At 27.4% G+C, this 26,557-nt stretch overlaps 2 protein-coding genes across 2 annotated transcripts; one reads left to right on the top strand and one right to left on the bottom strand.

Moving 5' to 3' along the window:
- Positions 1-7,111: 7,111 nt before the first annotated feature.
- LOC127283074 (uncharacterized) lies at positions 7,112-7,953 on the bottom strand. Its single transcript, XM_051307739.1, has 2 exons — positions 7,757-7,953; positions 7,112-7,459 (listed from the first exon to the last, which is right to left on the bottom strand). The coding sequence occupies exons 1-2, from the start codon at positions 7,874-7,876 to the stop codon at positions 7,274-7,276; spliced, it is 306 nt and encodes a 101-aa protein (XP_051163696.1). The 5' UTR covers positions 7,877-7,953; the 3' UTR covers positions 7,112-7,273.
- A 3,719-nt stretch (positions 7,954-11,672) lies between these two features.
- Positions 11,673-25,023, top strand: LOC127283042 (uncharacterized). The gene is made up of 3 exons (XM_051307695.1): positions 11,673-11,860; positions 18,256-18,875; positions 24,935-25,023. Exons 1-3 carry the CDS (start codon positions 11,673-11,675, stop codon positions 25,021-25,023), a joined length of 897 nt encoding a protein of 298 aa, XP_051163652.1.
- The last annotated feature ends 1,534 nt before the right edge of the window (positions 25,024-26,557 follow it).

The raw sequence follows: 26,557 nt of genomic DNA on the forward strand, positions 1-26,557 counted from the left end.
ATTTTGTCGTAGAATTTTAGGTTATGGTTTGTGTTTGCATTTTTAACCAAAAAAAAATGTAGTGTTTATTGCAATATTATATTCAATTAGAATAATCCAAGTAACAATCGTAAAGAGATAAAATAATTCGATTCCAAAATATTATATTTGATATGAAAAAATATAAAATGTTCTAATAAAACAATTTTTTTTATTTATACAGTAAATATTTAGACTTTTATTTGTTTTATTTTACAGCTTTCTCCATTAAATGTCTGCATAAATAAAGAGGATTGTGAAAAGATACGGGAGTTTAGAAAAAAAGTTCCAGTTTTCTATTTTCAATTACGGTGAATTTAAAAATTTATTTTGTTAACTTTTGTTAATTTTATTTAACTCATTTATTGTATTTGTTTAAATTTTTTAAATTTGTTGAATACAATTTAAATAATTAATTTAAAAAAATATTTTTAAAGCCAAAAAATGTTTTTATTTTTTTGTTATTTATTTTTCGATTCCATATCAATTTTACATTATTTTTTTTTTATTTTCAGGACAAGAAAAAGAAACAATGGTTCCAACATCTCTCCAATATCGCAGCATTAAAATCATCTTTCCGGCATGGAGATCAGAATTTTCTCTCCAACAAGGACAGCGCAGACACGTACTTCTTTTGCACAGACGTCGCAGCATTCTCTTTTTGACATGAGGACATCAGCATCTTCTTTTCATCATAAATATCAGCAATTTGTAAGTCCCTCCTGTTCTTCAATAGTAATGTGGCGGAAACAGGTTGTAACAATTTGAAAAAATTCCATATTGGCGGCTAATTAAATTGATAAATATTTAATCCATTTAATTAGCAAGTGGATAATCCATGTTTATACATTTTTCTTTTAGATTAGAATATACTCTTTTCTTGGTACGCGAAAATTAAAATTATTTGTCTCTAAAATATGTTTTTATTAACATTATGAATTTTTTACAAAAGACAATTAAGAATTTTAATTAATTCACTATAAAAAATATGTAAAGAATTAAAATAAGATTTTGGTAATCTAAATATTTTAAAACCAAGAAAAGATTTAATTTTTCTAAAAATATATTATTTCATATTAAAACTTTTTGAATTAAAATGTAAATATAGTTTCTAAACTATGAGTAATATTTTTAATTAAAACAATTGAAATAATTTTAATTAAATAATAAAATTGGTAATTAAGAGTAATTTTTTAAATTGAATTTAAAGAAAATATATTTTTTTAATTAAAATTTAGAATAGGATGTTTACTAATAATTTTTTTTACAGGTTTTATAAAGGTACATTTATTATATTTTCTTTACTTATTAAAAGCCCAACTAAAATTTATTCACAATTTTTAGTTTTTTAATTAAAAAAAAATTGTCTATTTTACTGTTGGCTTTTAATAAAATTATTTCTATTCACTGTCAATATGGAAATTTTTCCCTATTTTCCACATAATAATTCTTTTTAAAATTATATAGAATAATTTTTATTTAAATTAAAATTTTCTTGTTATTATTATGCTATAAAAAATTAAGTTTGAAGTTTTTCGAAATTGTTTCTGCACAATTGTATCAGATTTCGATAGGAATTATTTGAAGTTTTTAAAGATAATTTTCGCTTCTTGTTTTTCATTTTGGGAATGTTTAGATGGTTGCGCATATTTTCTGTTGAATTTAATTATTTCTATCAGATTTTGTCTTTTTTTATTTGATTTCGTTGTTGGAAAACTTGGATTAGGAGTTACAATATTTCTTTCGGTTTTTATAAAAAAAAACATTACATTTGAAGTTGTTGCATTTCTTTTTTGAAATTTTTCGAATTCTGTTCTTTTTTTTTCACTGAACAAAATGAGATTTTGGTTTCTGATTTTATTCTTTGAATAATCGAAATTTTTTTTACAAATATTAAAAAAAACCTTATTTTCCAAGAAAGAATATTTATTTAAATTGATTTTCAATATTTTATAATCTTATTGTTGTATTAGTAATAAGAAAAATTAAATAAATTTGAATGGATTTTAAAATAGAATTAAGAAAGTTAGAAGAAAATATTAAAAAGGGGATACATTATGTCCATCTGATTTAACTTGTAGCTCGCTGTATAAATTCTATAATGTCCTGTAGGATGACAAGAGGATATGTTTATGAAGTGTTACTGAGTCTCATGACTACAAGTTATATAGTATAGCGTGCTGTCATTACAAGCTACAAACAACATGATACCTCCCGCGATATATGAATATATTACCTACATTCAAATATGGCGTTCCGTCACGCCTATGTAAATTTATAACTTTCTGTTCATCATTTACATCAGATAGAATGATATCATGCATAATCGAAAGCTCTATTACTGCAAATTAAATGGAATCAAATGAAAAGTACACATACCTTTTTGTATACTTAATCATTTCATTAATTCAATAACCTTTTATTTTATTTCTTTCTTTTTACACATGCAAAAATATTATACCATTTGCAAAATTATTATAAATTATTATAAATTTAAAAAAAAAAATCCCTCGAAAGAAATAATTTTGATTCAATTAATCATCATTTTTTTATTTGTTGAAAATTTTTGATTATAGATTCCAGTCTCATTGGTACATGAATTAATTTTTTTCTTTTCTTAATTTAATTCTGTGTGGCAATTTTAATATTATATCCCAACAAATTATATTGCAGAGAATTGTTGAGTAAATCTATTCTCATTTGTGTGTATATATATAATATATATACGAATACGCATATACGCATAATTTGAAATTAGATAATCGCGATCCGAATTCAGAGCGAAACACTTTCTCTGCAGTTTGCATTACTTCTCTAAAATCCTGAGCTGAATTCAAAATTATATTTTCCGCCGCAGCATAAATCGTATATAGCCGCGCACTTCTACCCTCATTCCGCCGGCAAAATAATCTCCCGCTTTCGATCGTTCACAATATATATTCATCGCATCGTTGCGCTTTTATCTTTTCATGTAAATTTTTACATTTTGTATGATTTCCGCATCTTTTATATAATTCACATTATTTTAAATGTTTTATTACACAATTATATGCTTTTTTCAATTTGATCTTTCGCTATAAAAAAAAATTCTATAGAAATTTTATCTATATTTTTAATTATTTTAATACAATCTTTCACTAAATGGAAAAAAAAATTTATTTCATTCAAATAATCGAATATTAACAAAAAAATATTTATTCGTATCAAATTATTTATTATTATTATGTATTTTACTTATTTTTTTTTATTTTATATATTTTGTTTTTTTTTTATTAAAAAAATATTATATTTGAATCAAATAATTTTTATTTGAATTAAATAAACTATTTGAACCGATAATTTCTGTATTTGAAAAAAAAATTTAATTAACTCAAACAATAGTTAGTTAATAAAAATAAATATTTATTTGATAATTAATCAAGTAAACGATTATTTGAATCGAATAATTCTTTTTCATTTCATTAGCGAAATCTTTCGTTGTTACAGATGAAATTTATTTTTGTATTTTCCAATAATTGTAACATTTTTTTTTTTTTCTATCTAAATGCATCGTTTCTGCCTATTAAGTAATTTTTATTTTAATTAAATGACAATTGAGGAACAAAATTTTTCTTTTAGCGCACAAAAATCTAAAATTTTCCTAAATTCTGATGATATAGTTATATATACTTATATTTATACAGAATTTAATTGACAGTAATTTCAAAGTAATATATAAAGTAAAATATTACATTTAAGCTCAAAATATATATATATATATATATATAAAATACATATTTTCACTTTAAATGGAAACATTCTTGCAGTAATCAATTTGTTGGTCAGTCCGTAATATAACTAAAAGCAGGAGAGTCATCCTTGCAACGTGTGGTTATCTCAATTATTTTATTACGCTCGGTACCAATTTTGGTTCGTTTAAAGCATATAATCAGAAACCTATTGTATATTTCACCACATTCGCGTGGAAGGGAGTTAGAAATATCTTCTCTCATATTTCAAATGTGTATAACACATTGTCATATATATAATTCCTTTATATTTTTGATATATTGTAATTTTGGAAACCACAAACCCACTCGCTGATCTCATTGATAAATAATTTTTTTTTTCGATTGAATTTAATTTAATTAAATTTATAATTTATAATTGAATAAATTTTAAATTATTTACAAATAATTAAACTCGGATAAATAATAATTTTTTTTAATAACTAATAAAGTAAACTTTATATATATATATATTTGCAAAATAGTGAAATTGAATGGAGAAAAAAATAATATATATGCGAAAATAAGAGTTTATTATTCTCTACATTTCTTTTATGCGAGACAAAGTTGGCATACCGTACGGTACAATATATCAGGTGAATAATAATTAACTTAGGCGCCAGGTTCCATAAAGTCCTTATCTTGCGTTGTTAAAAGCTAGTGCTTTTATAAGCGGTCAAGAAAACACCCAATAAAATAGCAATTGCCCATAAAGCGAATATTTTACGATACAGTCCACTCATCCCGCGAGCTCAAAGAAACAACCTTAACGCGGTTTTATTTCCCATTCACCTATCTCTCTTTCTGTCTTTCTATATATATATACATGTATACATATATATATATATATATAGAAGAGAAATATTTCAACCTTCGTTTTCCAATTTTTCATGCATGTATGCAAAAACATATATGCATATTACTCTCTAGTATACTTCCTTTTCTCAATAGTAATTATCAACATTTCTTTATTCAAAACGTTTTTTATATTCGTGAAACTTAATTTCTCTAATGAAAAAAATATGAAAAAAATATAAAAAACAATTTGAGAGCTTTAAGGGTACTTAGCCCCGTAATATTTCAAAAAAATAATTTTTCACAGAGATAGAAATATATTTCAAAATTTATTAAATTAAATTTTGAAAAATTTACAATTTCAAAAAAATATTTTAAAATTTATTAACAAATAGTAATTATTTAATATTTTTCGTTCTTTCTTAAAATTTATGTAAATTTTTATAGACAATAACTCCTTTTTCTCTTTAAAAGATTCTTTAAAATTCTGATTTTGTGTTTTCGTTAAATAATATTTCGCTTAAAAAATATTAAAAAATGTTATTTGTTAACTGTTAAACAAAATATTGTTAATTAAATTCAGAACAAGTAGAAAATCTTTCAAAAAGCAAAATGATTATTGTAAAAATTGGATATAAAAAATTTATTTGATTCAAATAATTGTTTATACTTTATTATCAAATAAATATTTATTTGAACGAAATATTTTTTATTTGAGTCAATTAAGTATAGTAGTTATTTTGTTTCAAAATACAGAAATTATTTTTATACATAGTTTATTTAATTCAAATAAAAATTATTTATTTCAACAAAAGATTTATATTTGATAATAGTCATCGATTATTTGAATGAAATAAATTTTTATTTTCAATGTAAAAATTATCAAAATTTTAAACAAAAAATATAAAAAACAATTTGAGAGCTTTAAGTGTACTTAGCCTCGTAATATTTTAAACAAATAATTTTTCACAGAGATAGAAATATATTTCAAAATTTATTAAATTAAATTTTGAAAAATTTACAATTTAAAAAATAATATTTTAAAATTTATTAACAAATAGTAATTATTTAATATTTTTCGTTCTTTTTTAAAAGTTATGTAAATTTTTATAGACAATAACTCCTTTTTCTCTTTAAAAGATTCTTTAAAATTCTGATTTTGTGTTTTCGTTAAATAATATTTCGCTTAAAAAATATAAAAAAATGTTATTTGTTAACTGTTAAACAAAATATTGTTAATTAAATTCAGAACAGGTATAGAAAATCATTCAAAAAGCAAAATGATTATTGTAAAAATTGGATATAAAAAAATTTATTTGATTCAAATAATTGTTTATACTTTATTATCAAATAAATATTTACTTGAACGAAATATTTTTTATTTGAGTCAATTAAGTATAGTAGGTATTTTGTTTCAAAATACAGAAATTATTTTTATACATAGTTTATTTAATTCAAATAAAAATTATTTATTTCAACTAAAGATTTATTTGATAATAGTCATCGATTATTTGAATCAAATAAATTTTTATTTTCAATGTAAAAATTATCAAAATTTTAAACAAAAAATATAAAAATTGAAATAATTATTATATTTAAAAAATAAATCTTTGCGCAAAATTATTTTGAAAATATTGAAATCTTTCAAAATTTGATAAAATTAATTTTATTTGTTAAAAACTTTTTAGTTTGAGTAGAGGTTATTGTTAATGGGCTATACTTTCTTTAAAATAAAATTTCCTTTCTATGAATTTCAAACCAATAATTTTTTTATAGTCAAAAAAATATTTTTTTCTGTTAAATTAAGAATTAAATTTTTTTTTTTATTTAGAAATAGTTAAAATTTTTTGCATTAATACCTGTAGATATTAATTTCTATATATAATGTTTAGCAGTGTTTTCTCTTAAAGGAATAGGAAAATGGGAAAAAGTGATTTTTAAATCGAATTTTATCACAGAATCAATTTAACGATGTCGTAATAGTTTCCCCAGCAACACGGATGCTTATACAAGGTCCATCGGGTATATTACTCGCTCATAAACTGCAAATGCTCAGCCCCCTTGAGGAGAGTCTCTAACCCCTTAGGAATATTGTATATATATATATATATATTTTTTTTTTCCTTGTTTCCTGGCGACTCTCGAGTGATTATTATACAAGAACGTTCACATACCGGTTCAACTCTTTAAAGCCCCTTTGGCTTCGAAGTTCGCATATATATGTATACATATATGCATGGATAACTTTGCGTCTGCAAGTTTGCATTTTCACATCCAATACACAATTCCAAATGCGCATGCATAACCATATTTAGATTAGAGCATTCCTAATAGGGATTAATGCGACTGCGGCTTGAAGTGAATGCGGAGAATTCCTTTCTCAAGTGCCCTCATATATATAAGTTCATCATCTCTTATTCTAATTTTATTCTTTTTTCAAAAACAATGCTAGCTGATTCGATTTCATAACTATTCGAATTTTAATTGTCAATATACAAATTTTATAATATACAAATAAATAAATAAATTTTCAAATTCGTTTTTGAAAATAAAAATGAATTTACGGAAAGGAAAATTTAGGAATTATTTTCTGTTTGTTTTAATATTTTATTTGGTTTCTACAATGAAGGAATTTTTTTTTTTTTTTTCATTAATTTTTCTTTCTTCTATACTTTATATATAATTCTGGAATGTTACTTGAGTAATTGAGAGGAACAAATTTTATAATCTTCCCTTTGTGGTAACATTTTACAAACATTGAATAATAATAGAAGTTCAAGTTCTTTTGAAGTTTTTATTGGAATTCGATTTTTTAAATTCTGCCGAAATCTGTCCCAAGTGTGTATTGTCTGTTGATCTGAATTTTTTGCCAATGAATTCTGTGTAGAAAGAATATTATTGAATTTTAATTCTTTTTTTTTTTATTGAAAGATTTTTTTTGAATTCATATATATAAGATAAATATATTTATCTCAGAGCCAAATAAATATTTGTGCTAAATAAATAATTTATTTAAAACAAATAAAAAAAAATCTCTGAGACAAATATATTTTTATTTGCTTGAAATAAACATGTCAATATTTTTATAGAGCAAAAAGAAATAAAAATTTTTTTTCTAATATTATTTTAATTGCTCTAAAATTTATGAATAAAAATAAAAATTATTATATACCTACATTTTCACTTTCAATTGAAGAATCTTCGTAATTTCTTTTTCCACCACGAGGACAATTTGTTATTAAACATGCACTGCTGATGGAAATAAAAATAAAAATTACAATTATTTTACTAGGCATTTTTATTTAATTTTTTGAAAAAAAATTTGAGATCAACAAACAGAAAGATGTACACGAATAGATTCAAAATGAAAGACTGACTTGAAAAATTCTCTTGTGTCTTCTTTTATATTTTTCTCCGTTTTTTTTTATTTTATAAACTTTTTTGAAATTCCACTTCCGTCTTGGATTATTATTTCAATTGTAAGATTCTATGATAATGGATCATAGAATCAACCAATTAAAATTCATGATGCTCTACATTTGTCATTTGACATTCTGTGAAAGTTGTTTGTGGCTTTATCGTACAATGGAATAACGACATTTTCTTTTCAATGTTACTGTGTCAGTGGGCGATGAAAAAATCAATTTATCTGCGTCACTCGAATTAAAGAAAATATATAAAAATTCTCCTTTCTTATCCTTCGTTGGATTTTATATATATACTGAAACTTTCGTGCGTGAAATAATTTTCTATTTTTATTTGAAAAATATTAGAAATTGTTTTAATTTTTTGTTTTTATAATAAAAATGATTATTATTATAAAACATTAGTATTTTTTGAAATTACCATTGTTTGGAATTATTGTAGTGAAACATTATTTGAAATGCTATAAAAAAATTTATTACAATTATTTTTTCGTTCTTCTTCTTTCCATATTGTTTTGAAAATATTTGCATTAACGAGTTACATATATTATTATATATAAAATTGAAAATAAATTCCCGACAATTTGAATATAAAAGTGATGATGATAGAGAGAGAGATGGTAATTTTGTTGATTACAAAAAGAGGATGGTTAACACAATAATAAAATGAGCAGTTGGCAATGGAGGGATATATCGTTAACGCCATTTTTTGTTGTTGTTGTTCAAGATGAGTGGAAAATTACATGTAATTAGAAAAGAAAGGTTTTAAAACAAATGTGCAAAAACGTGACTTGAACAGTCCGATTCTTTAAATGGCAAATGGAGAGTCGTCGTCTCCTTATAGTGTATAAGCGCGCGGTTTGCGACCACGTACGGAAGCAAGAAAGCCTTGATAATTCCTCGAGCATGTAGCAAGGCAATTAAGGTGTAACATTTCAAAGTTCTGGTCGTAAACAACGCGGGCAAGGCAGCAGAACCTTCAAGCGGGGTTCCGCCCGTCAATTGTTACCAATTGTTGCCAATCAGAGTAATACATGTCATTAAGAAAAGGAGGCTGGCAGATTTCTGATGTGTAGTACCTGTTTCAATAAAACGCTTTATTTATCTACTCCTAATTGATAATATCTTTGCTTCACTTCATTTTTTCCACTCGAGTGTGTCATTTCTCAAAAATTAGATTATTCTAGTTTTCTTTTTTCCGTTTGGTATATATAGAAATTTATCCTATTCTGTTTTTGTATACAATATCCTTTCTTGAGAAAAAAAAAAATTAGCTTCACTTTCGTTTTTGAGATAAGTATAGAAAAATAATATTTCGAACCTGAAGAATGTGAACATTTTGAAGAGAGTATATATATATTGCAAATGGATGCGCGCAGATCAGGTTAATTTGCATAGGAGGCTTTGGCAATTTTGCGAACCGGTAACGGAGCGCTGTTTTGCAAGCTAAAGGAAAAACCTGATCTCAACCTGTTGGCTTAAAGAAAAAGATGAAGCTGCATATCGAATTTGTATATATATATAGGGAGCGAGGAGAGGCAAAAGAAGAAAGCCAAATGCTTTCGCGTGTATATATATCGCGTGGCTGAACGTTGAACCAACGGTTAGTCACGCCTCCATAGACAGCCGCCAGCCAACAATTAAGATTTGATCGGCAAAAATGGTCGAAGTAAAATGGCGCTGGCCACTGAATACGTAATGTTTCTTGACCAAAGAAGTTAAAAACCTTTTACCTAAACCATAACGCCTTTACATATATATATATATATATATATACGTTCCCTTCACTTGCGCGCGAGCTCCATACTTTCTAAATTGATCATACACTTATCCAATTATCCGATCAAAAGTTGCGATATAGTTTTTCAAATCTTTGTGCACGGCGGCAAAATGCAAAAACAGTTAGACAATTTTTTATTAAAATTATTGTTTTAAAAGGGGGTTGACAATTGTTTTTAATAATAGAAAATTCCTATGGCAATTTTGGTTCAGTAATAAAATACCTATTTTAGCAATTATTAACGATGAAAATTAATTTCTAGCAAATTAATTCCTTCTTCTTCAAATATCAAGAATTTAAAACGATATTGATAACTAGGAAACGGTATTTGAAATTGCTGCCAATTTCTAACAATATATATTTTATTGGTATTGGTAGCAATTTGAAATAATACACTGTCAATGATGCCAATTGCTGAGAACTGTTTTTTTATGGGCCAATCGGTACGTGAATAAAATGCGTTTTAGCAATTGCTACCATTAACAAAAAGAAATATTATCATGGTATACATATTAGAAATAGGAACTGTATTTTACACAAATGAAATTATTTAAATTAAACTTTAAATTAGTTAATATGATTAATAAAAGGCAATTTGAAATTGCTATCAAAACAGATTTGAAATCGGTATTTTTGCGACCATTGTATTAATAATAAGAATTGTTTAAAACATTGGTACCATATTCTTGAAATAGGCTAGAAAGTAATTTTTGTTGATGGTATACCAATGTTAAAAATTGTTCAAAACATTGGTTGTTCTGAAAATAGTTTTAGTTGTGGTTCCACCTAGTAGCAAGGCGAAAATCTTATTTTTATCTTTGGTATCAATAATTAAAATAGTTTAAAATGATTGGTATCATGTTTTTGAAATGGTATCTGATGTGGTACCACCTGGTACCAAGGCTAAAAACCAATTTCTGTCGATGGTACCAATGTTAAAAATGCTTTTAAACATTGGCACCATGTTCTGAAAATAGTTTTAGATGCACGGAGAAAAAGAAAAAGTAATTTTTACTACTTTCAGAGTAAAACTGGACCAACTCGAAGTTGCTGCGCATCTCTGGCAATTTTTACTCCAAAAATAGTAAAATTTATTATTTCTGTAGTAAATTTTACTGTTTCCGTAATAAGTTTTACTATTTCTAGAGTAAATTTTACTATTTTTGGAGTAAAAATTGCCAGAGATGCGCAGAAACTTCGAGTTGGTCCAGTTTTACTCTGAAAGTAGTAAAAGTTACTTTATAAAAGAAATCTTTTTTCTCCGTGTGTGGTACCACCTGGTATCAAGGTTAAAACCCATTTCTTGTCGATGGTACCAATGTTAAAAATAGTTCAAAACATATTGGTTGTTCAGAAAATAGTTTTAGTTGTGGTACCACTTGGTAGAAAGACTAAAAACTTACTTACTTTAGCAAGGCTAAAATCTTATTTTTATCTTTGGTATCAATAATTAAAATAGTTTAAAATGTTTGGTATCATGTTTTTGAAATGGTATCTGATGTGGTACCACCTGGTACCAAGGCTAAAAACCAATTTTTGTCAATGGTACCAATGTTAAAAATGCTTTTAAACATTGGCACCATGTTCTGAAAATAGTTTTAGATGTGGTACTACCTGGTATTAAGGTTAAAAACCATTTCTTGTCTATGGTACCAATGTTAAAAATAGTTCAAAACATATTGGTTGTTCAGAAAATAGTTTTAGTTGTGGTATCACTTGGTAGCAAGACTAAAAACTTACTTTTATCTTTGGTATCAATAATTAAAATAGTTTAAAATGTTTGGTACCATGTTTTTGAAATGGTATCTGATGTAGTACCACCTGGTACCAATTCAGAGATCTTGTTCTTTGGAAGTACTATTCGTTTGGTTGGATTACCCAAACTGTATGGCAGTAACAGTTCCATATGTTAATTCAGTTATACGATATGACAGAAACAGCAAGAATTATATGGCAGTAATAACGAAAGATTTTTTCATTGTGGTTCAAAACATTGGTTGTTCTGAAAATAGTTTAAGATGTGTGGTACCAGCTGGTACCAAGGCTAAATTAATAATTCCCTTAGTGCTACCAATGTAAAAATAGTACTAATAAATGTATGTATGGTATTAAAATGGTACTCAATCATCTGTTACCACTTGTTACCATTTCTAATATGAATTTAATTATCAACCAAACAGTATATACCAAACAGGTTATTCGAAGTTGCTAGTTACCGTTGCTTACTTTGTTAGAATTCATTTTTTTCATAAATCCAAGTGAATTTCTGCCTAGAAGGATAATTTCCAATCGTTTGGTGTTTTTTTTCCTCTCTTTTTTTTTGCTTAAACAATCAAGATCCTTTCTCCCAAATCGTTAAACCCGAATGGACTTGGATATGCTATATATGTCTTATAAGTATTGAACACGAAGGTTCGTGTCTGATGCACTTAGCGTTCTAACTATTTAGAAAACGTAGGTGTACACCCCCAAATGTAACTAGAGAAGATATAGGGATGAATTATTTCTTTTTTTTCTCTCTTCTTCTTTTCTTCTTCTTCTTCTTCTTTTGTATATACATGAAAATTAGACGAGGAATACTTAAGTCCATCTGTGGTATTTTCGCAGTTTTATCAAATCGGTGCTTTAGATGGGTTTTTCAGTTGGAAATTAACATTGGTAATAGGGTTTCCAGCAAACGGGCTCACGATATCGCGGAGAACTCTAATCACGCAATAGAGGTGTACTTACGCGCGGCTACCACGTTTACCCCTTTATAGCACGCCACTCATTACGCTAATGTCCCCCCAATCATGGACCTCCTTTAATGCCACACCCCTTTTTTTCCCTTCAATCACTCCAATCAAAATCATGCAAACCGATGCAAAAATCGGAAACCGGCCTTTCAGACACTATTCGCAAACTGCCAGGAAGTTGTTTCACTCAAGTATATATGAACCGCTATATATTCGCATCTTCAATAAAAATCTTCATCGTTTAATTCTTTTTTCTTTTACTTCACAAAAAATGTTTTTTAAAGTATTTTTTTAAAATTATAATTTAATATTTTTACAATCAAAAAATGTTTGATTAAACAAAAAATTTAGACAATATACTCTATATATATTGTGTTCACAAAATTTTTAATTTATTCTCTAATATTTTTGTTATAAACGAAAATTTCTAAAACAAAATTTTTTTTTTTTGAATGTAAATGGATATAAATTTTTGCGTGGCAAAAATGGTGGTATTTTCTATAAGGATCTATAATTGCCATGGAGCAAAACGTCTCACGTAGTGTTCCTCCATAAAGTTAACGATCATCTTGTCTTAACGGTTGGCCCTCCAGCATGCTAAAGAGCGCGTTTCTTCAGCTATTTCGCGAAGTATCCAATCGCTTATGTTTTGCGTTCGGTGGACGCGAAATCTGCCTTAGAAAACAGCAGGGGACTCGGTTGAAATTATATTTCCATACCTCGCAGGTGAATCCACCTCGAGCATTTTTTTTCCCTTCCTCCCCCCTCCCAACATCTCCATTTTGCAAGTAATTTTACACAGCAAAATAGTATTTAACAAAAATTATATACGTCGCGATCGAGTGGAATTTTTAACATTCTCTCTTTCTCTCTCTTTTCTCTCTTCAATTCACTCTCTTGCGGCGCGGCAAACTTTTAGGGTAAACAAATGGACCGCACCGCTTTTTGTATATATATAATGCGGAACGCGATTTATAAATTTTAAACCATTTGCATTATGAACTTTCGTATATATAGAAATTTACATAAATAATAATTTTGTCTTAATTTAATTTTCATTGATTAATTAAAAAATAAGACTTTAATAAATAAAAATTTTTGTATTTTTATATTTTTTTCAATATAAATAAATAATAATTTATACCAGAAAAATAAGATATAAACTCCTTTTGTTGGATAAAAAAAAAAAAATTATATTCTCAGTGAACATGTGTTTCTTAAAAAGGGATAATATTATATATAAAATTATACATGATGAATAATGAATTAAGTTGAAACTTTTATATTGTATATGAAAAATGTGACGGTATATAATTTCTGTATTTAAGATTTTTCTACATATATTATAATATATATATATATAAAATGCGATTAAAATTTCCCTTGATCAGATGATCTAAATGCCTTGATGTAATTACGATAGGACTTGTTGATTATGATCCCTCATTAAATAGGCATTACTTTACACTAGATTCACTTAGAATGCATAATAATTATATATACATATAGTGAAAATTTGTTCATTCTTTATTGTATTATAAAAGTTAGAAGCGCGGGAAATAAAAAATAAAAGCGCGCACAATTTTGATATATATATTATTATCTAGTATAATTGATATGGATATATATATGGAATTGTTTGATTTTACACTGAATGGTGCGAACTTTATTTCAATTGTTTTTATAGTGAAAAAAAAAAATTCGAGATTGTAATCAGAAATTATTCATACTTAACATTATATAAATTTTACTGACAGATTATATAATATTTTCACTTATGATTTATTCATATATTTAAATAATTATCAGCACTAATCTTAATTTTTCTATATAAAAGACGCGCGCTCTATAAAAGATTGCAAATTACTTTATCAAGATTGTGGAATTAGCTCTTATTCAAAATAATTTATAGTTCCTCTAGTTTGATGAATATTTTTTATAAAAGAATTTCTTTTATTAGATTTTTAAAAAAATATTTTTAGTTGAAAAAAATTGGTCAAGTACGAGTTATACTCGCATACCTATAGGGTTCCGTTCACGATTATTTAAATTCGAATATTTAAATATAATATTTCAAAGGGGTTGCGGCTATATTTTTCGTGAAATCTCCACGTGAAATTAAATATATATGTGTACCAAGTTACAGCTTCTTAGCTCCAAAACTTTAAAAGTTAAGACGCGGGGAACACGCTTTTTTCAGAAATTTCGAGTTTTTGTACTATAACTATATTGAATTCAATTCCAATCTGGTTCGCTATAAATTTCCTTTAATCTACTCTCAAAAATACGTATGTATACCAAATTTTATCAAATTTGTGCAAAACTGTGAAATTTAAGGGGGGGACACACTTTTTTCCGAAATTTCGAGTTTTTGTATACTCTAACTATATTAAATTCAATTCCAATCGGGTTCGCTATAATTTTCCTTTAATCTACTCGCAAAAATACGTATACCACAGTAAACTTGGTTGTATATCTTTTTCTATTGCAACGTTTTGATGCACATAAGTTATATCAAAAAGAGATCGTTTTGTGTATCATTTTTAAAAATGATACACGAAACGGTCTCATTTTTTTATGCAAAAAATTTAATCAATTTATATCAATCATGGCCGAATTGAATCGACTCAAAATTAAACGAATTTTTTTCAGATATTTTGGTAATAGTACAATTGCGGAGACCATTTCACTATTTAATTTGAAAATGAAAATAACAGAAAATCAAAGACAATGTGCAATTCGATAATTAAAAAGTGACAGCTTATAAACATAACCTAAAATGCATGAGAAAAAATTTGTCGATAAAATCAATATAGCCGTGCTTTTTAGAAGGTAGATGGCATCAAAACGTTGCAAAGATTTGATGCAATTTTTGATCTCAATTTGATACTTTTAGGAAAACTGTGACCAAATATGAGCATCGTAGCTCCAAAACTGTGAAATTTAAGGGGGGGACACTTTTTTCCGAAATTTCGAGTTTTTGTACTCTAACTATATTAAATTCAATAGCAATCGGGTTCGCTATAATTTTTCTTTAATCTACTCGCAAAAATACGTACTATAAGTTTGAGCCTAATCGGTTAAAATGGCTAGATTTTAGAGGGGGGGGGCAGGATTTTGTGGACGGACATAAGTGAAACCATAAGGGTTCCGTTTCGGTTTACTGCGTGAACGGAACCCTACAAAATTAAAGAGTGGGTGGGGGGGGGCCAAGAATATAAGGAAGGATTGTAGGCAACATATATATATAACCACTATTATCATTAAGGTGTATCTTCGAGCCAGAGTCGAGGTAATTGTTTCCTCCGATTTATATAGTTTTATTCCGACTCGCGGCTGCGGCGATGATATCTCAGCTCGTTTTATATTCCTTGAGGCAATACACTATTATAACCATCATGGCCGCCATACTTTCGTCTTCTTGCTCATATTTTTTTTTTTAGTCTCTTTTTTTTTCCCCTTTAAACTCGCCTCCGTCCTTCATCCTTTGCACTTTTTGTCTCTTCTTGTTAATCCTTCGATGAATCGATAACCGATTTATGAAAGCCTTACTTTCTGATATTTTATATAGAGAAGACTTTTACAGAGTCGCTACTACTTTCTGGAAGCTGTCTGTATTTTCTTATCTCCGTATATATAAGTTTTGCTCTCATCTCTTCAGGAACGCAAACAGCTTCTGCAAATTTATATAGTCTATATACCTTTTAACAGGAATCACTCAAACAGAAAGTTTATATTATATATTGTTAAAAGGAAATATAATGAGAATATATATATATATATATATATATACAGGGTGATTTATAATATGTGAACAACCTCTTGTCACAGAAAACTAGACAAAATTCTAAGAGGGACTATTTGGTTAAAAATTAAAAAAAAAATTTTTACAAATTTATAAAAATAAAGATATTTTTTACGTTTTTTGGTTATCCGTAATGCATTCCGTGAAAAAACAAATGGATGACTTCCGATTGAAAGAAATGTTGTGATTGGTTAGTTTAAGAGAAAGTCACTAGAAATTTTCTTTTTTTAATTTGAAAATGTAAACAGAAAATGTTTACAAAATTATTAAATTAAAAAATTAAATGTAAAATAAAAAGTGAAGTGAGTGTAGAAAAATAACCTAAAATGGAATACCAAATGTTTTCTTCGATTTGTTTAACTCAAGGTAAGTAGAGAAAAAATAATTTAAAAAAAACATTCCAGGTTAAGTAGGGTTAACTTGTATACATTTTATAGTTAAAAAAAAATTACTAACACCTGAATAAATAATGATTTAAAACTAAATAATAAAAATAAATAAAAAAATTCATCAATTAATTAATAAATTTTATTAAAAAAAATTGATTTTTTTTTTTAAATAATAAAATCACTAATTTTATTAGATTAAAAAAGAAAAATTGATTCTGGAATGAATCTTTTGATTGATTTCAGAATAATTTTTTTGGAACGTCAAAATTTTTGTTAATTTTAATAATTACGTAAATAATTAAAAACTATGAGATTTTCCATTTTTCTATTATTTAATTGAGCGAAAAATTTTTAAAACATTTTTATCATCTTTTTAAATTTAATTAATAATAAAATTCATTAAAAAAAACGTCTGAAAAAAGCTGCCATCTATTGGCGCTTACTGTCAAACAACAAACTTTTCTAATTTTTTTTTGACAAAAAATTTTTTGTATCAAATTTTTAATTTGAAAAATAATGAATTCTCTAATTTTATTGAATTATACAAAAGAAATTGATTCTGGAATCAATTTTTGGATTGATTTCAGAATCAATTTTTTTTTTGCAAAAATTTTTTTTTGTAACGTCAAAATTTTTGTTAATTTTAATAATTACGTAAAAAATTAAAAACTATAAGTTTTTACATTTCTCTATTATTGAATTGAGCGAAAAAATTTTTAAAACATTTTTATCATCTTTATGGGCCAATAAACATAAATATTTTTTTTTTATTTTTCATTACCACTCGTCGGAAAATACATATTTTTCTCCCGTTACACAGGTAAGTAATGGTGTACTTTCGGTGCGTGTGTTAGAAAATAGTATATTGTGCGACAAGGACAGAAAATTGGTTTTTCTTCGGCTCGGGCGAAAAACTTCACACAAGTAAAAAAAAGCTTCTTTCCCGTGACACACACGATATTTTTTACCACAAAGGTAGGAGTTTCGCGGCAAAATATAAATATAATCACCTGGAACCAGGGGCAGCGCCTCGGTCCCGACTATAGAAAAACCAAATAATAAGAATAAAAAATTGGTCGGTCAAGAAGACTCGTGTTGTATTTCTCTCCCTGTCTGCCATTACTTTCTGCTCCTAGCGAGCATTTTATTCCCGCTACACTTAATCAATCAAAAAATGCGATTTCTGCCCCGCCACGAAAGCATGAAAAAGAGCGAAATTCATGCCTGTGTAATTTTTTTCCACCCATAGTTCGCCATATTTTGCCCATAGTTCAGAAATTTTGAAAAAAGTTATTTTTTCCCCCATACTTTGAACTGATGCTAAAACTGTTTCAAATAACAATACTAAAACTGGTGCAAAATTTGTTTTAGAACCATTTTTAGAAGCAGTTTTGGCACTAGTTTTAAAACCATTTTTAGCAGCAGTTTTAGCACAAGTTTTAGAACCGTTTTCAGAAGCATTTTTAGCAACAGTTTTAGAACCAGTTTTAGAACTGATTTTTTTAGATTGATTAAGATTGATTGATTTTAGATTGATTAAGATTAACTATTACTAAAACTGTTTATAAAAATGGTTCTAAAACTGCTGCTAAAACTGGTGCTAAAAATAGTTCTAAAACTGGTGGTAAAACTGCTACTAAAAATGGTTATAAAACTGGTGCTGTAACTGCTGCTAAAAATGGTTATAAAACTTGTGCTATAACTGCATCTAAAAATGGTTCTAAAACTGCTTCTACAAATGGATCTAAAACTGGTACTAAAACTCCTTCTAAAAATGGTTCTAAACCTGGTACTAAAGTGGATGCTAAAAATATTACTAAAATTGGTGCTAAAACTGCTTCTAAAAATGGTTCTAAACCAGGTGCGAAAGCTGATGCTAAAAATAGTTTTAAAACTGGTGCTAAAAATGTTTCTAAACCTGGTGCTAAAACTGTTTATAAAAATAATTCTAAAACTTGTGCTAAAACTGCTGATAAAAATGGTTCTAAAACTGGTGCTAAACATACTTCTAAATGTGTTTCTAAAAATGTTTCTAAAAATTGTTCTAAAATTGGTGCTAAAGCTGGTGCTAAAAGTGGTTCAAAAACTGAAGCTAAAACTGCTGCTCAAAATAGTTGCAAAACTGATTCTAATACTGTTTATAAAAATGGTTCTAAAACTGGTGCTAAAAATGTTTCTAAAAATTATTCTAAAATTGGTGCTAAAAATGGTTCTAAAACTGGAGCTAAAACTGCTTCTAAAAGTGGTGCTAAAACTGCTTATATAAATAGTTCTAAAATTGGTTCTAAAACTGGTCTACCGTGGGCATACCGTGGCGGTTGGGCGGATCTACCGTGGGCATACCGTGGCTGTTGCGTGGATCTACCGTGGGCATACCGTGGCTGTTGCGTGGATCAACCGTAGGCATACCGCGGCTTTTGCGTGGATCTACCGTGGGCATACTGTGGCTGTTGCGTGGATCTACCGTGGGCATACCGCGGCTTTTGCGTGGATCTACCGTGGGCATACCGTGGCTGTTGCGTGGGTCTACCGTGGGCATACGGTGGTTGTTGCGTGGATCTACCGTGGGCATACCGTGGCTGTTGCGTGGATCAACCGTGGGCATAACGCGGCTTTTGCGTGGATCTTCCGTGGGCATACCGTTGATGTTGCGTGCGTCTACCGTGGACATACGGCGACTGTTGCGTGGGTTTACCGTGGGTTTAGCTTGGCTGTTGAACTCGGCTAAATATTAATATATTTGTTTCAACTTTGAGAAATTCTGTTCTGTCTGATGAAAACTAAGTGAAAAAGGTGGAAAAAAAATATTATTTGACTACATGTACTAATTTATTTGTAGTTCTTATGCTGCTTAATATCTTTTAACGGATAAAGTTCACTTGAACTCGGCTAAATATTAATATTTCTGTTTCAACTTTAAGAAATTTTGTTCTGTCGGATAAAAACTACGTGGAAAAGGTGGAGAAAATATTATTGGACTACATGTACTAATTTACTTGTAGTTCTTATGCTGCTTAATATCTTTTAACGGATAAAGTTCACTTGAACTCGGCTAAATATTAATATTTCTGTTTCAACTTTAAGAAATTTTGTTCTGTCGGATAAAAACTACGTGGAAAAGGTGGAAAAAATAATTATTGACTACATGTACCAATTTATTTGTAGTTCTTATGCTGTTTAATATCTTTTAACGGATAAAGTTCACTTGAACTCGGCTAAATATTAATATTTGGGTCAATCCATTATATTTCGAATGAAGTGGTCGCTGACTAATTTTTAAAAATTATAATACTTTGCAGGAATGATTTTGAAGTTATCAAGATCACGAAATGAAAAGAATTTTAATAAAATTTTAATTATTTATTGCAAAATATGAATTTAAAGTATATGAGGTGCTGAAAACTGTCAATTTTTTAGCCATTAGAAAATATGCAAAAATACGTAGAATTTACCATAAAAATAAAAAATTTTTTTTGTAATTTACTAAGAATGAATAAATTTATCATTATCAATTGATGTAATTATTTAAATATGTGAAATAATATATAAAATATGATTTTCAAGTTCGCCTGTCAAATAACCTAAATTTGCAAATTTCATCTATTAAATGTGAGAAAGAGAAGTCATTAAATTGAAAAAAACCTTACCAAATATAAAGTACCTGTGACTAACTTTTAGTTTTTCTTAGCACTTTTTTCCTTTTTTCTTCATAAATGTGAAATAAAAAGCAATAAAAATTGGCACTTTGCTTATTTTCACTATTTTCAAATGTAAATAACTTTCTTGCAGAAAACTGAAAAATTACAAAACTTGGGCAATATCTAATTGATCACTAACTACACACACTGAAAAAAAATTCGCTTTGGTCCCGAAGATACTTTTTGAGATAATTAAGTTTAAATTTTTTACAATTTTTATGAGGTTAATGCATGTGATTTTTATAAAATTGAAGTTAGTTAAAAATATTTAACCAATAAAACCTAACTTCGTCCTTAAAAAACTACATGTATTAACCTGATAAAAATTGTGAAAAGTTTAAACTTAATTATCTCAAAAAGTATCTTCGGGACCAAAGCGAATTTTTTTTCAGTGTGTGTAGTTAGTGATCAATTAGATATTGCCCAAGTTTTGTAATTTTTCAGTTTTCTCCAAGAAAGTTATTTACATTTGAAAATAGTGAAAATAAGCAAAGTGCCAATTTTTATTGCTTTTTATTTCACATTTATGAAGAAAAAAGGAAAAAAGTGCTAAGAAAAACTAAAAGTTAGTCACAGGTACTTTATATTTGGTAAGGTTTTTTTCAATTTAATGACTTCTCTTTCTCACATTTAATAGATAAAATTTGCAAATTTAGGTTATTTGACAGGCGAACTTGAAAATCATATTTTATATATTATTTCACATATTTAAATAATTATATCAATTGATAATAATAAATTTATTCATTCTTAGTAAATTACAAAAAAATTTTTTTATTTTTATGGTAAATTCTACGTATTTTTGCATATTTTCTAATGGCTAAAAAATTGACAGTTTTCAGCACCTCATATACTTTAAATTCATATTTTGCAATAAATAATTAAAATTTTATTAAAATTCTTTTCATTTCGTGATCTTGATAACTTCAAAATCATTCCTGCAAAGTATTATAATTTTTAAAAATTAGTCAGCGACCACTTCAGTCGAAATATAATGGATTGACCCATTTCTGTTTCAACTTTAAGAAATTTTGTTCTGTCGGATAAAAACTACGTGGAAAAGGTGGAGAAAATATTATTGGACTACATGTACTAATTTACTTGTAGTTCTTATGCTGCTTAATATCTTTTAACGGATAAAGTTCACTTGAACTCGGCTAAATATTAATATTTCTGTTTCAACTTTAAGAAATTTTGTTCTGTCGGATAAAAACTACGTGGAAAAGGTGGAGAAAATATTATTGGACTACATGTACTAATTTACTTGTAGTTCTTATGCTGCTTAATATCTTTTAACGGATAAAGTTCACTTGAACTCGGCTAAATATTAATATTTCTGTTTCAACTTTAAGAAATTTTGTTCTGTCGGATAAAAACTACGTGGAAAAGGTGGAAAAAATAATTATTGACTACATGTACCAATTTATTTGTAGTTCTTATGCTGTTTAATATCTTTTAACGGATAAAGTTCACTTGAACTCGGCTAAATATTAATATTTCTGTTTCAACTTTAAGAAATTTTGTTCTGTCGGATAAAAACTACGTGGAAAAGGTGGAGAAAATATTATTGGACTACATGTACTAATTTACTTGTAGTTCTTATGCTGCTTAATATCTTTTAACGGATAAAGTTCACTTGAACTCGGCTAAATATAAATATTTCTGTTTCAACTTTAAGAAATTTTGTTCTGTCGGATAAAAACTACGTGGGAAAGGTGGAGAAAATATTATTGGACTACATGTACTAATTTACTTGTAGTTCTTATGCTGCTTAATATCTTTTAACGGATAAAGTTCACTTGAACTCGGCTAAATATTAATATTTCTGTTTCAACTTTAAGAAATTTTGTTCTGTCGGATAAAAACTACGTGGAAAAGGTGGAAAAAATAATTATTGACTACATGTACCAATTTATTTGTAGTTCTTATGCTGTTTAATATCTTTTAACGGATAAAGTTCACTTGAACTCGGCTAAATATTAATATTTCTGTTTCAACTTTAAGAAATTTTGTTCTGTCGGATAAAAACTACGTGGAAAAGGTGGAAAAAATAATTATTGACTACATGTACCAATTTATTTGTAGTTCTTATGCTGTTTAATATCTTTTAACGGATAAAGTTCACTTGAACTCGGCTAAATATTAATATTTCTGTTTCAACTTTAAGAAATTTTGTTCTGTCGGATAAAAACTACGTGGAAAAGGTGGAGAAAATATTATTGGACTACATGTACTAATTTACTTGTAGTTCTTATGCTGCTTAATATCTTTTAACGGATAAAGTGCACTTGAACTCGGACAAATTTTAATATTTTTGTTTTAACTTAGAGAAATTTTGTTCTGTCGGATAAAAACTACGTGGAAAAGGTGGAAAAAATAATTATTGACTACATGTACCAATTTATTTGTAGTTCTTATGCTGTTTAATATCTTTTAACGGATAAAGTTCACTTGAACTCGGCTAAATATTAATATTTCTGTTTCAACTTTAAGAAATTTTGTTCTGTCGGATAAAAACTACGTGGAAAAGGTGGAAAAAATAATTATTGACTACATGTACCAATTTACTTGTAGTTCTTATGCTGCTTAATATCTTTTAACGGATAAAGTTCACTTGAACTCGGCTAAATATTAATATTTCTGTTTCAACTTTAAGAAATTTTGTTCTGTCGGATAAAAACTACGTGGAAAAGGTGGAAAAAATAATTATTGACTACATGTACCAATTTATTTGTAGTTCTTATGCTGTTTAATATCTTTTAACGGATAAAGTGCACTTGAACTCGGACAAATTTTAATATTTTTGTTTTAACTTAGAGAAATTTTGTTCTGTCGGATAAAAACTACGTGGAAAAGGTGGAAAAAATAATTATTGACTACATGTACCAATTTATGTGTAGTTCTTATGCTGTTTAATATCTTTTAACGGATAAAGTTCACTTGAACTCGGCTAAATATTAATATTTCTGTTTCAACTTTAAGAAATTTTGTTCTGTCGGATAAAAACTACGTGGAAAAGGTGGAGAAAATATTATTGGACTACATGTACTAATTTACTTGTAGTTCTTATGCTGCTTAATATCTTTTAACGGATAAAGTTCACTTGAACTCGGCTAAATATTAATATTTCTGTTTCAACTTTAAGAAATTTTGTTCTGTCGGATAAAAACTACGTGGAAAAGGTGGAAAAAATAATTATTGACTACATGTACCAATTTATTTGTAGTTCTTATGCTGTTTAATATCTTTTAACGGATAAAGTTCACTTGAACTCGGCTAAATATTAATATTTCTGTTTCAACTTTAAGAAATTTTGTTCTGTCGGATAAAAACTACGTGGAAAAGGTGGAGAAAATATTATTGGACTACATGTACTAATTTACTTGTAGTTCTTATGCTGCTTAATATCTTTTAACGGATAAAGTTCACTTGAACTCGGCTAAATATTAATATTTCTGTTTCAACTTTAAGAAATTTTGTTCTGTCGGATAAAAACTACGTGGAAAAGGTGGAAAAAATAATTATTGACTACATGTACCAATTTATTTGTAGTTCTTATGCTGTTTAATATCTTTTAACGGATAAAGTTCACTTGAACTCGGCTAAATATTAATATTTCTGTTTCAACTTTAAGAAATTTTGTTCTGTCGGATAAAAACTACGTGGAAAAGGTGGAGAAAATATTATTGGAGTACATGTACTAATTTACTTGTAGTTCTTATGCTGCTTAATATCTTTTAACGGATAAAGTTCACTTGAACTCGGCTAAATATTAATATTTCTGTTTCAACTTTAAGAAATTTTGTTCTGTCGGATAAAAACTACGTGGAAAAGGTGGAAAAAATAATTATTGACTACATGTACCAATTTATTTGTAGTTCTTATGCTGTTTAACATCTTTTAACGGATTAAGTTCACTTGAACTCGGCTAAATATTAATATTTCTGTTTCAACTTTAAGAAATTTTGTTCTGTCGGATAAAAACTACGTGGAAAAGGTGGAAAAAATAATTATTGACTACATGTACCAATTTATTTGTAGTTCTTATGCTGTTTAACATCTTTTAAGGCCAGGCTCCTCCAAAAACCGTGTTTTTTTCAAACAAATTTTATTTATATTACAAAAAATATTTATAAATCAAAGTTTTTATAAATTAAAAGACTTATAAAAGTACTACTTGAAAAAAATTTTTTTTCTTATTTTTTCAAAATGGCGGCTCCTAAAATCGCTGCCGAAACGCTTCCTTCGTGTTGGTGGGTGACAGGATAACTCAAAAACGAATCATCTGAAAGCAAAAATCAAAACGGTTTCTTAATCTGTATCACATTGGCTATGGTGTGAACTACAACCAAAAATATTCATTGTTATTTACAAAAGTTATAAACAATTAAAAGTGAAAAAAAAGGGTAAAAAACTTAAAAAGTCTGCCATTTTGTTTTTTTTTGGTGAAAATATTTTATTGTAGTTCACACCATAGCCAATGTGATACAGATTAAGAAACCGTTTTGATTTTTGCTTTCAGATGATTCGTTTTTGAGTTATCCTGTCACCCACCAACACGAAGGACGCGTTTCGGCAGCGATTTTAGGAGCCGCCATTTTGAAAAAATAAGAAAAAAAATTTTTTTCAAGTAGTACTTTTATAAGTCTTTTAATTTATAAAAACTTTGATTTATAAATATTTTTTGTAATATAAATAAAATTTGTTTGAAAAAAACACGGTTTTTGGAGGAGCCTGGCCTTAACGGATTAAGTTCACTTGAACTCGGCTAAATATTAATATTTCTGTTTCAACTTTAAGAAATTTTGTTCTGTCGGATAAAAACTACGTGGAAAAGGTGGAGAAAATATTATTGGACTACATGTACTAATTTACTTGTAGTTCTTATGCTGCTTAATATCTTTTAACGGATAAAGTTCACTTGAACTCGGCTAAATATTAATATTTCTGTTTCAACTTTAAGAAATTTTGTTCTGTCGGATAAAAACTACGTGGAAAAGGTGGAGAAAATATTATTGGACTACATGTACTAATTTACTTGTAGTTCTTATGCTGCTTAATATCTTTTAACGGATAAAGTTCACTTGAACTCGGCTAAATATTAATATTTCTGTTTCAACTTTAAGAAATTTTGTTCTGTCGGATAAAAACTACGTGGAAAAGGTGGAAAAAATAATTATTGACTACATGTACCAATTTATTTGTAGTTCTTATGCTGTTTAACATCTTTTAACGGATTAAGTTCACTTGAACTCGGCTAAATATTAATATTTCTGTTTCAACTTTAAGAAATTTTGTTCTGTCGGATAAAAACTACGTGGAAAAGGTGGAGAAAATATTATTGGACTACATGTACTAATTTACTTGTAGTTCTTATGCTGCTTAATATCTTTTAACGGATAAAGTTCACTTGAACTCGGCTAAATATTAATATTTCTGTTTCAACTTTAAGAAATTTTGTTCTGTCGGATAAAAACTACGTGGAAAAGGTGGAGAAAATATTATTGGACTACATGTACTAATTTACTTGTAGTTCTTATGCTGTTTAATATCTTTTAACGGATAAAGTGCACTTGAACTCGGACAAATTTTAATATTTTTGTTTTAACTTAGAGAAATTTTGTTCTGTCGGATAAAAACTACGTGGAAAAGGTGGAAAAAATAATTATTGACTACATGTACCAATTTATTTGTAGTTCTTATGCTGTTTAATATCTTTTAACGGATAAAGTTCACTTGAACTCGGCTAAATATTAATATTTCTGTTTCAACTTTAAGAAATTTTGTTCTGTCGGATAAAAACTACGTGGAAAAGGTGGAGAAAATATTATTGGACTACATGTACTAATTTACTTGTAGTTCTTATGCTGCTTAATATCTTTTAACGGATAAAGTGCACTTGAACTCGGACTAAATTTTAATATTTCTGTTTCAACTTAGAGAAATTTTGTTCTGTCGGATAAAAACTACGTGGAAAAGGTGGAAAAAATAATTATTGACTACATGTACCAATTTATGTGTAGTTCTTATGCTGTTTAATATCTTTTAACGGATAAAGTTCACTTGAACTCGGCTAAATATTAATATTTCTGTTTCAACTTTAAGAAATTTTGTTCTGTCGGATAAAAACTACGTGGAAAAGGTG

The sequence above is a fragment of the Leptopilina boulardi genome, unplaced genomic scaffold, assembly GCF_019393585.1.
Source record: "Leptopilina boulardi isolate dan_hultmark-lab unplaced genomic scaffold, ZJU_Lbou_2.1 LbouV2_305, whole genome shotgun sequence".
NCBI classification, from domain to species: domain Eukaryota; kingdom Metazoa; phylum Arthropoda; class Insecta; order Hymenoptera; family Figitidae; genus Leptopilina; species Leptopilina boulardi.

Bases quoted from the DNA above. Each gene is read 5' to 3' on its own strand.
- LOC127283074 (XM_051307739.1), bottom strand. From the start codon at position 7,876: ATGCCTAGTAAAATAATTGTAATTTTTATTTTTATTTCCATCAGCAGT. The intron at 7,460-7,756 runs GTAGGTATATAA...CTTTCTACACAG, and splicing joins CTTCAATTGAAAGTGAAAAT to AATTCATTGGCAAAAAATTC.
- LOC127283042 (XM_051307695.1), top strand. From the start codon at position 11,673: ATGGCAGTAACAGTTCCATATGTTAATTCAGTTATACGATATGACAGA. The intron at 11,861-18,255 runs GTAAAAATAGTA...AGATTGATTAAG, and splicing joins ATTCCCTTAGTGCTACCAAT to ATTAACTATTACTAAAACTG. The intron at 18,876-24,934 runs GTGCTAAAAATG...TTTTGCTTTCAG, and splicing joins TAAAAATGGTTCTAAAACTG to ATGATTCGTTTTTGAGTTAT.